This window comes from Catharus ustulatus, chromosome 29 (genome assembly GCF_009819885.2).
Source record: "Catharus ustulatus isolate bCatUst1 chromosome 29, bCatUst1.pri.v2, whole genome shotgun sequence".
Taxonomy (NCBI): domain Eukaryota; kingdom Metazoa; phylum Chordata; class Aves; order Passeriformes; family Turdidae; genus Catharus; species Catharus ustulatus.
Window position 1 is genome coordinate 4131042 of NC_046249.1, and position 12648 is coordinate 4143689.

At 42.4% G+C, this 12648-nt stretch overlaps 1 protein-coding gene across 4 annotated transcripts in view; it reads left to right on the forward strand.

Annotated features, from left to right (window-relative positions):
- ARHGEF18 (Rho/Rac guanine nucleotide exchange factor 18) overlaps positions 1-12648 on the forward strand; it is a 49054-nt gene that overhangs the window by 17268 nt on the left and 19138 nt on the right. The window contains exons 1-6 of one of the 4 annotated variants that reach the window (XM_033082081.1): positions 603-676; positions 6475-6542; positions 8055-8118; positions 11036-11180; positions 11922-12034; positions 12196-12336. In XM_033082081.1, coding sequence (XP_032937972.1) covers positions 11113-11180; positions 11922-12034; positions 12196-12336 — 322 coding nt within the window. In that variant the 5' untranslated portion in view covers positions 603-676; positions 6475-6542; positions 8055-8118; positions 11036-11112. Of the gene's footprint in view, positions 1-602; positions 677-6474; positions 6543-8054; positions 8119-11035; positions 11181-11921; positions 12035-12195; positions 12337-12648 lie in introns of those variants that run through there. The other 3 variants (XM_033082082.1, XM_033082079.2, XM_033082080.2) reach the window with 3 other exon arrangements.

The window sequence follows — 12648 nt, forward strand, 5'->3', positions numbered from 1 at the left end:
GGGGAAAGCGTGGGTCAGGGCTGCGTGTGCTCTTCCCGAGGGAAGGAGTGGGCTAAGGGAGGCCGTGTGCTCTCCCTGGAGAGCGGGCACGGGCTGCGGGAGCTCATGGCGTCCCTGAAGGGAAAACACGGGCTAAGGATGTCCGTGTGCCTTCCGAGGGGAAAACACAGGTTTAAGGGTGTCCGTGTGCCTTCCCTGAGGAAAAAACGTGGGCTAAGGATGTCCGTGTGCCCTCCCTGAAAGGAAAACACGGTCTAAGGATGTCCGTGTGCCCTCCCTGAAAGGAAAACACGGACCAACGATGTCCGTGTGCCTTCCCTGAAGGAAAACACGGGCTAAGGATGTCCGTGTGCCCTCTCTAAGGGAAAAACACGGGCTAATGGTATCCGTGTGCCTTCCCTGAGGGAAAAACACGGGTTAAGGGACAAACACGGGCTAATGGTGTCCGTGTGCCCTCTCTAAGGGACAAACACGGGCTAACGGTGTCCGTGTGCCCTCCCTGGCGCCGCCGGCCGTCCCCGCGCTGTCCCTGAGGGGCCGGGACCCTGTCCGGCCGTGCCGCGGCGCGCAGGCGCACCCCGTCCCCATTTTCCTTCCGGGACACGGGGGCGTTTCCTGTTGCTGTGGCGGCGGCTCCCGGGACCAAGAGGGAACCGGCGGCTCCCCGGGGAGTCCGGTAAGAGACCGGGCTGTCAGCGCGCCTGCCGGCCCCTGGCTCCGCTCCCCCCGGCCCCAGCGAGCCCCCGGGCACCGGCACCCCCTCCCCGGGGCCGCGGCGCGGGGACCGCCCTGCCACGCTCCCTGTGCGGGCAGTGGGGGCTCGGAGGGCTCCAAGGGCTCCCGGTGTTTGGCCAGGGCAGCGGGTTGATCTTCACTTTGCCCCAGTCCCGCAGGTTTACAGCGGTCCCGACCTTTGCAGCTCAGGGTTTTAGCTGCGGGACGGGACGCGGCTTGAAAGATGCAGTGTTTACAATAGAAAGCTCTTCCAGAGCAAGGGCTGTGGAAGGAATGAAAAATGTTGCTGTGTGCGGTAGGGAGGCGAGCCTGTGTGAAACCGGCTCTCTTTATGCCACAGCTTGAGTCTGAGCATCCTTGTGTTCATTAAATCCCGCGTCTCGGTCATTACACACGCTGTATGTACTGGTGCTGCAGCAGCGAGAAAGGTCTGCGATGTGCGTGAAGAAACCCTAAATGCCTTAGGGAAAAAATGGTGAAAACTTTTGTCCACAGTTGCAAAGACTGACCCATTTGAAATATTCCACGGCTCTGGCTCCTTGGGGAGAGGAGCGGGAGATGGTATCAGCTTAGCTGTGTGTGCTGAAAGGAAACGCCAGCAGGAGCTAGGAGTGGTGACGGATTTTGGAGGAGGAGCGGGGAAACAGGCAGTGATTCGAACAAACAGCTTTCTGAGTGTTTCTGGTACTGTATTTGGTTTTGCTGCTCTAATAAATAAGCATAATTTCTGAATATTATTTGAAGATTTGATGTGTCACCAAGAGAAAAAAGGCTGCTTCTTAGTTCTTTTTCACTCCACTCTTAAGAGAGTTTTATGGGAGGCTTTTTTATTTGGCCCTTCTTGTTTAAAGTTATGAAAGTAATAGTTTATCTTTGGCAGTAAAATAAAAGGAACCCATGAGCCATGAAACATGGCTCTCAAACAGAAGCCATCGGACATTGTGTGTCGTAGTTCCACCTACTGTTTACCTATGAAATATTTTAAATACCTTTTATGATTGTCATAGTTGCTGCTTCAGTTCTGTAGTGTAGACTGGGGGAAGGGTTCAGCGTGAGAGAATTGAATTGGGACTCTGATTTCTTTTAGGATAACGTGCAGATTTTACTTGGCATTGTTTAAAAAACAGAACTATTGGTTATTAATGTGTTTCTGTGCCTAAAGACAACCCTGTGATCATTGGAATTTGCACTGGGAATGACACAACCCCTCTCTGCTTCATCCAACTGATATTTTGACAATAAAACCGCATATAGTGAGCAAGTAATTATAGGTTGTTTTGGAGACAAAGAGGAATGCTCTAACAGGGAGGCTGAAACTTGATAATTTAGTGCTGTTGCTCTCTGGCGTGGACTGTCTCTGTTTCAGAATGTGAAGTATCTCATCTCCCTGCACCCTTCCAGTTTTTGGTTTCTGCCTCTGCGTAATTAGACAAGTGAGAAAACAAGTAAACACCGACCACTGGAGCCACTAGGACAAAGTTAAATCTGCTCCAAGTTCCTCAAGATACCTGACCTGGATTTACCCAATACAGAAACTTCCTCGTGTTCCACTGAAACTCCTCCTTTTTCCTGAGAAGTTTTATCACAGTCACTCTGCTGTTTCTGGAATGCTGTGGTGGTTTGAAATGTTTCTTGGCCATTGTGTTGTGCATCTCTGTGTATAAATGCAGAGTTTATGTTCAGTGTTAATCATTCATATGAGGGTTGTTTCCTTTGTCAGTTCAAGAGGGAGGAGTTCCCTGTGTGGTGTAAGGTTAAGGAAGGAGGGAAGATATTCTCTTTGATCCCTGAAGCATTGGACAGTTGAAAACAGAAAAAAAATATTAAAATCACTAATTTCACAGGGAAGTTATTTCGTCCTTGGCTCTCTTCAGGTGGTTGGATTTCATGGGTGGTGAATATACCCTTGAACTCCTTGTATCATTAGAGCCACTGTTAAGATCTGTCCCTGTTTGAACTTAGCTGCTTTAAAGTGTTTTTTTTTTTAATCTGTCATTTGAAGAACAAACAAAAAAAAATCTTTGAGATAAAGAAAGTCAATAGTTGAATTTTATATTAATCACAGCATTTTTGTCTGTGAATTGTTGTTTGCAAATGGCCTTTTAAGAGTTATTTTATTGGGCAGTACTGTTCCAGACCAAAGGTCAGGGTCATAATGCTCATAATGTCTGGTGAGTCATAGATTTGTCCTGAAATTCAATTCTGGAAGACATTTATAGGACACTGGCAGTGTCTGATCCCCTGGAAGGTATTCCAACTGGGGGAAAAAATGTCTTTGCCTGCCCCTTTCCAGCCGTACTGTGAGCAGGGTGTTGTAATGTGCTGCCCAGTAAAATGCTCCTAGATTGTAAATTACATTCTGGGAGCCATTGGGAAAACATCTCATTAATAAGGGAAGGTTTTTCTTATACCAGATAGTAAATTCATTACCCTCAGTCATGAACAGGATCTTTTCTGATATTTTTGAGCCTTAAAAATATTTCTTTGCTGGTTGAGGTCCTTGTTTTAGTCACTCATTAGGTCATCTTTGGCATAGACCCCTGCAAAATGCTTCAAGTGAGTCACAGTCCCTGTCACTCACAGCAGATCTGGGATAATGTGATGCTCCCAAAATTCCAAACGTGTTGATGAAAGCCCAGGAGCAGCCCTGGTGGGTTTGCTCGTTTTCCAAGCTGTGTGGCTCAGTTGCTCTGGTACCCTCAGCTGTAGCAGTGGTGCTCCTGTCCCCATCCAGTCAAGGTGACCCAAATCCTGGGACCTTCTTGGTGTGCTGGCATTTTGTTTGACATTGTCAGCACTGGACAGAGCTGCAGCCCTTCTGCATAGTCTGCATCAAGATGAAATCCTTTGGAGGGTCTGTTTTTCCCTGCCAAATTAATCTTCTTGCTGTTCAGTGAGTGATTGAGGGAGGAGACGACAAGGAAGAGCCTGGCTGCAGTCCTCTGCATTTTTATCTCTTGCCTTTCTCAGGAATATCTTCTGTGCCTCTCCAGTTTGGAAGAGCTTGCTGATAGAACTGTCCTTTTTTTTTTTCTTCTTTTTCTTTTTTTTTCTTTTTTTTTCTTTTTTCTTTTTTTTGACTTGCCCAAATTCTTGATCTGAATGAGACCAAATGCTACTGGTGGCAAATGATTTTTTGGCATTTTGAATTTACTGATGTTGTTTTCCTCTGGATGACTGAAAAATATAGAAATCTGGTATTTCTGTACACGTTAGAGATCTGTTATTTCTCTACACCTGCAAACAACCATGCATGTGTATCTCTGCTCTTAAACATCAGCCTTCATGTGTGCAGGTTCTGTCCCTCACATCCCTCATTCTTCTCTTGGCTGTTTTTTCCACCCCTGCAGTTCTCTGATACCGTTTTCAGAGAAGCTTAGTAAGAATGCAGAGTAATAAGAATAAATGCAGAAATCTGCATAAATGCATAAAAATGCATAAAATACATAAAAAGGAAACCACAGTTATAGTATTCAAAAGCTCCTTCTCATCCTGAATTAGTGTGGCCTTACTTCAGCACGGCAAAAGTGTTGAATAGAGGAAACTGGAGCATATTTTATAAAATGAAGTATGCTTATAAAACAGTCTTCTGGCAGGTTTCAGATTTCTCTTATGTGGGCAAAAATAATGCCGCTTTGAAATCATTAAGTAAATGCATTTCAAGTAGTCTCAAATAGTCTGCATCCAAGGATTCAGCTTGGATTCAGCTGCAGTTTCCTGCAGCTTTTCTGTAGCATTTTCCTGTTTTCTAGTATGTTCTCTGTGTTGTGTAAAGAACCTTTCAGCAGTGGAGGGAAGTCATACACAGCACTATTAGATATGTCAGCTGATTAAGTGAAAAATGCCTACTGAGAGTGCCACAAGCTGTTATCTTTAACAGAGCAAGGGCATGATTTTAAAATTGAAATATCTTTTTAAGTGAAATCCCTTTTGCCGTTACCTTAACAAGGAACCCAAGCTTTTCAAGTAGAATTGGTCCTACTAATCATTGATAGGGAAAGAATTACTGAATGTAATCACTGAAAATGGGTGGATATCAGGGAATATGAATATCTAATTGAAATTTGATGTTGCTAGATGACTGTATCACAGAATTCTAGATGAGTTCTGTGGATTTCAGGACCGTGTGGGAAGGCAGGGGCTGTAGGAACATGGGGCATCCATTGGGCTGCCTGTTCTGCCCTGAAGGGAACCCATCTGTGAGCAGGACTTGAAGCCAACCCAGCCTGACGTCATGGAGAATTTTCTCTATTTCCTTTTGTGCGGTGATTTTTATCCTACAGTTTGTTTCTTTGTCTCAGGAGAAAAGGGATTTCCATTGTCAACTACTTGTTTGTTGTTGAGGCATGTCTTTTAACAAGCTCTTCATGGTAGGTGGAGGACTTATCATTGCTGAAATAATAAATATATTTGTTATTCTCTACACAGTTTTAATAAGTGATAATTTTTATACATTTTTTTCGTGCATTTGCAGAGGCACATACATTTGAAATTAGATGTGCTGCCTTTTGGTTTGTGGTGTGGGGTGTGGTAGTGGTAAGAATATCCCAAATAAGAGAAGTTGTGGGAGGTGATAGTTTTTGTGGAGGTTTTTTTTTTGTGTGTGTGGCAGGCACTTGGGAACAGAACTCTGCACTTCATTTCCCACACTTGGGGAAGTTGTATAACATGTGAGTATCTTGCAGGTCTGTGCACTCAGTCTTTCTCTCAGTCTTGTTTTTAAACATCTTAATTAATTTATTTGTGTTTAAAATATTTTGGTCCTGTTCTCTGGTTTTTGCTGAAAATATGGAAAACACAAGTGAGCATCTCTGGGTTGTCCAGGAGCCTTAAACCAGATCCCCCGTCCTGGCGCCAGGCGGGGGTGGTTCTGAAGAGACCTTAAATAGCTTTTTCTCTGTGCTTTAAACATAAACTGGCTTTTCTCTAGCAGATATGGTGTTCTTCTTTCCAGTTTTGTTCTATTTCTCTTTTAACAGGCGTGTCTGGCAAAAGGCACATAAATCCTTGTGTCCTTTACTGAGTTGTTGGTGTTCTGCTTTGCTTTTGATGAAGGATCTTATTTTATAGATGGGCAGAAAGGTTGCAGAAAATTTTCGGCACTGTTGGTTTCCCTCCTGTTTTCTCAATAAGTAGTTATCAGGAGGGAAAAAAAAAAAAGAGATTTGATTTTATTATACTATTAATAGTTTTATGGCTTTTGGGTGAGAGGGCTGCTTTGGTTCCTGTATCTGGGAACAATTCCTTTTGCAGCTGAAGGGTGAGAGTGCTGTGGTGCTGGTAATGCTCTGATGATTCTGGAGAGTGTTTTGATCTTTAATTTACTGTAGTTACTCCCAGCAGTAGTCCCTGCAGAAAGGCAACTATTCCTGTGGAGCCAAAGAATTGCTGCCCTCTTGGTGGGTGTCAGTTTTGGATGGAGAGACGTGGAAATGGCCTTGGCAAAGATGAGGAAAGCTGTGTTCCACTGAGTGGAGGTGGGGCAGAAAACTGCTCATGCATTCTGGAGTGGCTCTTGGTTCTTACATGTGTGAATTGCGCTCAGTGGTGCAGTCTTACTGAAAAACTCGAGGGTTTGGTATAAAATCAAGACCAGAACATGCACAGCCAGGATGCTTGCCACAACACCTGAGCTTACTCTGCACCTCTGCCAAAATTAAGATCCTTTGTGTGCCATTATTCCTTTCCCTAGACAGGAAAGAAGAATAATTAAGACTTTTTTGTGTGTGTGCATTTCAGATTGTGCAGTGAATGTCCACAAGAACTGCAAGAGTTTGCTGACTGAATGCAGCAGCATCAGACCCAAGGTGGGCTTAACATTTGTTCTTCTTTTATAATAATAAGGCTTGACATAATAAGTTTAATTTATGCAAGTGGTTTAATTTACATCAGCACAGAATCTTGCCCTACATCTTCAAGGCATCGAGTAGTTATTAACTTGTTATTACAGTAATTAATGATAATGTATGGAGGGAAAATAAAGTGAAACATTTTACTGCTGTACTGCTATACTGTGAATTCTGTGTCCCAGAACTGTGGCTAGCACTAAGAGTCCTCAAACCTATCACTTTTTTGGGGAATATAATTGAATTATATGGTATCTTTGAATGTTGTGCCATCTCAAAGCTGATGGAAGAGCATGAGGGGTGGAGGGGAATTTGGTTATAACAGTTGCATATTATTACTAAACTTGAAAATGCAGAATAAGTGATTTCATTTGGGAACTGGGATGAACTTGGTCTTGCTATGCTTATGTTTATTTTTTATCTCTGTCACCGTGGTACCTGTGATTGCATGTAGGGTCACAGGTTGTTTCACGTAGATGTCTTTATCTGTTGGGGGTTTTTGTTGTGGTATTGGTTTTGAAAATCATTTCCTCCTCCTTATAACTAATAATACTTGAGGGAGTTTTAGTTTGTTTTAACCTGCAAGTGCTGATGGTTTCAGAGACTGATAGCAGATTAGGGAGTACTGTGAGGGGGAAAAGAGAGAGCAGAGCTGCTCTCCTGAGCAATTAGAAGTTAGAGGAAGTGTGGTCAGCCATTGGTGATATAGAATGGAACTCTTCTGAGGGCAGAAATGTTCTTGTGGGGGTTTTGTTATATAATTTTAAACATCTCAGGGCATTGTGAATTTTCCTTCTAAACCAAAAAATTCACTTGCTCTGATGCTTTCATTTCCACTCTTCTCCACCACCCAAAACTTCATGGTTGAATCAGCCATGACAAACTAGAGAGGGAGTGGGGAAACAAAATGAAGAATTCAGTCAGAAGTGGGAACCCCAAAGGTTCCCCAAAAGCCATTTGTTACAGACTGTGTTATTAATTTAATTTCTTTGCATCTTTGCTAACTTGTATCTCAGTAGTTTTTAATACTCTAGTGTTGCAAGAAGGACGAAGTTTAGCAGAGATTACCAAAGATGCAATTTGAAATGGGCAGTCTGAATTTTGGTTGAAAGTGGCTGGATTAGTTCAGTCAGTATTGCTAGGAACTAAACAGCAGTGTCAGTGAAGACTGTGATCATGAAGGGGTTGCTTTCATCTCATAAATTAATTATCATAGCTTTAATTCAGCTGTAGTTTCAGTTTTGGTTCTATTTCAGCCTGATTTATACTTTGTGGGATTTAATACAAAGTGTTAATGTCTATATGTCATTCATCTGGCACATGAAAAAATCAAAGCTGTTATTGTGTTAAATCTTTTATATTCTCAGTGAACATCTTCACTTACTGTTAATGCTATAGGATAGGAAAAATCTGATTCATTTTGGACTGAAAGTTTGGTCTGGATGTGTAAGAATATTGTATTTTTTCCTGTAGCAGAAAGATTTGCAGCACAGACCTTCTGGATCTCCACAAAGTTCGCCCCAGTGCATTTCCCCAGGTTTGTACTAAAGAATGATTTCTGTGCTCAAGGCTTATCTGTTCGATTGCATTTTTTTTCTTTAATATGTTTTAAAGGCTATACACGGTGTGTTATTGAAGTATAGAGAAGGTCTCTTTTAATAAGATGGTTTCATTTTTTTTTCTATTGGGAATGGCTTAGAGGCTCCTAGCAATCTCCTGTGTGTTTTTATCTTTTTATCTTTTTATTTTTCTTTATACCTTCTTGCTGTGTAACCTCAAAATATCATGGTGAAAAGGGATCAATAAGCTCGTTTTTCATTGATTGTCTATTCTCTGGCCTCTGAAAAGACTAGAACTGTGAACTTTGTTTTACATCAGATTTTCATAATTGTCTATTTAAAACTTGCCTGCAGCTAGTGGTTGCTAGAAATCTCTAAGACAAGCTAGCACTAATGGTCTGAACATAAATCTTTGTTGAAACAAAGTGAGGAAAATAGGATCTGGGAGGGAAAAAAGCAAGAAGAAAGAACATCTGTATTGCAGCATAGGCTTTGAAATATCTTTTTGCTCCTGGAAAAGACCATCCCAGTCATAGGTGTATTAAATGGCATTTTAATTTCACAAGATGTTACAAGGTCTGCATTAACAGAACAGGTGAGTGTCAAACACAGCTGACTTGGATGTCTGGGCACCACTCTGGGTGTTTCAGGTGCTTTCAGGTACCATTTGCATTTCATCTTCATGAAATGATTCTTCCCAAGAGGCAGCACAGGGGATAATTATTATGAGGAGCTAAGTGGCTGTTTGTATTACCCAGAATGGGTCTGTGCATTTAGGAGAAAGTGCAGAGACTAAAATAAGAAGCAAGGGCTGATGAAAATGGGAGCAGTAGTCAGTAGGGCTGGCTGGTGAGGAGCTCTGTGGTGCCCAGGCTGGTGTGTGTGAGGGGAGCAGCGATCGATGTGGGGCACAGCAGTGTGCAGACAGTGCTAATTGAACTCAGAAAATGGCTTGTGGGCCATGCAGGCTCTGCTAGGCACACAGTACTCATTTTCCTTAGTCAAAAGCAGAAGCTGGAAATTAAAGGAACAGCTAATAGCCTGGGCATTGTGTGTTGTTAGCCACAGCATAACCCTGCAGACTGCAGTGCCCAGCAAAAAACCCCAAAGATATTGTCTCAATGTAAAAGAAAAATTCATTTTGAGAGAGGTATAAACTGTTGTGTGTCCCAATCTTTCTCCCCTTGTTTTGCCTCTGGAGATTTTTGGGTCTGGCCTATCCTTGTGTAACAGAACTTTATGTTCCTGGCTTGTGGAGCACAAAAAGAGAACTTGATGGCCGATAATTGCAATACTTCCCCAAATGGAAACACAGGGACATTGGTTATTAAGCCTTTGTTTAAGAAATGTGACTGGGCAAATCTTTCAGATATTTGTCTCCTTTAGGGGCCTGGAGGGGGTGGACAGGACTCAGTTTACCCAGTTTGCTGTAGACTGACAGTGTACTGTGTGTGTAGCCAGGAGGTTTCCAACCCAAACAGGTTTTGGGAAAGGTATTTCCAGCAGGAAAAGATGTGGTGATATAATTTCTGTTAAATGCCATTGATGAAACCTCCCCTGCAGCCCCAAAACAATTCTTCTGTCATTGAAGATGAAATGAGAGACAAGCAGCTATAGAGCACAGGATATGAAAAAATGTGGAAAAACCTGTTTCATGACAAGAACCACAAATACCTTGATTTAACTGTGCTTCACTGAGCAAGGCAGAAGTGGGAGAGAGAATTATTAGTGAAGGTACACTAAGGAGGGCAGGCTGAAAAAGGGGAACTTTTAGGGCTGGGTGGACACCAGTGTTTTTACTAGAAAAGTGATGCATAAGCCTCACTTTTTTTTAAAAATCCAGACCCCCTTGAGCTGCTTCAGCAGCAGCCCCCTGGTCCTGGAGCAGCCTCCTGGACATGGGACTGGGTCTCTCCCTGCAGTGACAGAGCCCTGGGCTCAGGGATCCCTGAGGTCCCACTCCCATGTCCTTAAAAGCTCTTTGAAAAAGGGCAGCTACAGACCTTGTCAGAGATCAATTCTAAAGATTGTCTGGCTGAGTCTTCGTTTTTGACTCCCCTGAAGTTCCTTTTTTTAAAAGGATGTATTTTGTCTCCCGTTCCTTATCATTTATTACAGACATTAGTACTAAATAATTGTATTCATTTTTTATAAGTCTATTACAGGCTTCCACGTATTGTGTAATAGTGATTAAAGTTTCAAATATCTTTCCAGTTCACAGTCTGTCTAGATTTAAAAAGCATTAAAAAGCAGCAGTATTAAAATTAAATTTAGCTCTGGTATCTATTATGTGCAGTGTGTGTGCATGCAGATATAAATCGCTGTGAGCAATAAGCATTGCAAAGAACTTGTGGGGTTTTTTTCTGTGATCTCTGATTTTTCTTGTTTGCCATGAAATGTTCTGTGCCCTTATACGGTGGGGTGTGAATAATTGTGTGTAGGTTCTGGTGTTTTACTAAAGGAGAAGATACTTTGCAATTTCCACACTAAATGGGCACAGTAGGGACCAATTTCCTGCACTTCAGACCTGCTGATTTAGCCAATACAGTAAGTTAAGTGGCAGCTTTACATTTCTAGAAGGATCACAGGTAGTATAAAAACAGAGCATCTCTGGGGCCACTTTACTGTGCCAGGTCTGAGGGCAGCCAGTGGTGAGCATGGGGAATACAAATTCAAAAAGCAGCGGCAGAAGCAATGCGATTCCTGCTCACCCTGAGCTGTCTTTTTGTGGTTCCTTTTCAAGAAAATGGAATGAGAATGTTTTTTTGGACAATGAGCTCCTGACATCCAAGATCCTGTCAGTTCTCCGTCCGCATTCCGAGCGAGGGCTGAGAGCAGGCGAGCTGCAGTGCACGCCTCATTTTCTGAGTACCAATTCCATTTTTGCCTCTTTAGCCACTTCTCTGAAGGAGCAGCCCCGAAGTCTCCTCCTGGGAGCGGATGGCACCCCAGCACTGTCCCGGAACCTCGGGATGACTATCGCCCAAAGAGGACATTCCCAACCTTCACTCAACGCTGCTGGAGCTGTTAATAAATTTGGGTGAGTAAAATGCTTCTCCTCTAATCTAGCTTCAGCTGTCCCCCACCTCCCCAGTTTGAAAAGAAAAAAAAGAGAATTCACATAGTGTTTTCAAGCTCAAAAGAGTTTTATTGAGCTTTTAATTCTGAAAGTTGTTTGCCTGAACAATGCTCCTTTTTTTTGTCTTTAGTTCCTCTGCCCTGTGTCACAAATAGTATTAAATAGTGCAGTATTTGAGTGTTTCTGTCTAGATTATGGTTTTCACTGATGTATTTATGTTGAGAACTACTGTGAAATTCAGTGATCTCGTCTGAGTTCAGCTATTCTAGGTTGGGCTGGTGCTGACTGGTGTAGGAGGCAGCAGTGTTTTAAATTGCTGAATACCTTCATTAAAATAGTAGGCAAACTCAAGGCTATCTGCTGTTTTGGGTAGCTATTTACTTTTGATGTTCCCCAGTTATCCTCCCTTCCCAGAGAAAGTGCCCTTTGTACTCTGAACTGGCTGTGGCTTGACACCAGGTGATGTCCTTGTAAACTGTCATACCAGAAGTTACAAGCTTTGCTCATGCTGCTCTAATTAAAGTGCAGGATTTCAGCATTGGAGTTGCTAAACTGATTTAACTGTTTAAAGAGCACAGTGATATCTTAATTATTTATTGTGAGATAATTGCAGTATAGTTCAGGAAAGATGCTTGTTAAAGAAGTTGGATTTAAAAAAAAAAAAAAATTAATTGTTCTGGTCTAATTTCTTTGGCCATTTAGGCTAATTTCAGGAGACATGGATGAAGGGGATTCAGGCTTTATAAAATTTAAGCAGACTTCAGATGACGTTGTCTCGCTTGCACCTTCAACAGCAGACTCCATTTTTCTGGAAGGTATGGAATTTCTGTGCTTCTCAGGATTGTTCTGCAACTTCTCCCACGGGTTCGAAAGCAGCACTGAGGTGTTTTTGCTCTTGTTGTTTTTCTGATGGTAAAGAGGGATATGGTAAAAAACAATTTATTAATAAGTGAAATTGAATGTGCTTTTGGTCTAGATGCGTATTCTGTGTCCCTCCGGAGTGAAATAGAAACAGATGCTCATGAGTTTGAGGCAGAGTCTTGGAGTGTTGCAGTGGAACAGCCTTATGCAAAGAGGCAAAAGAGAGATGTTATAAAAAGGCAAGATGTCATTTATGGTAAGAGTATTTGTTGTTCTTAAAACTTTTTGTTTCATAATGCCACTGTTGTGAAACAAAGCAGAAATCATTTTTGTTGGTTCCCATTTTGACTTGTGCTTGAAAACTAAAACTGAGTGGATGTTTTCGAGTCTGTTACCTGCATTAATGTGTGTAATTCCTTGTGTGAATGCCTTTAAATATCCCATGGGTTTCAGTAGGGCTCTGGAAGCACCAAAGTCCAACTGTACAATTAGAGGACAGCTCAACTGCCACTGGGAAATGTCCTTAAATAAGTAGGGTCAGTCACTGCTGGATTGGGACATTAGCAAG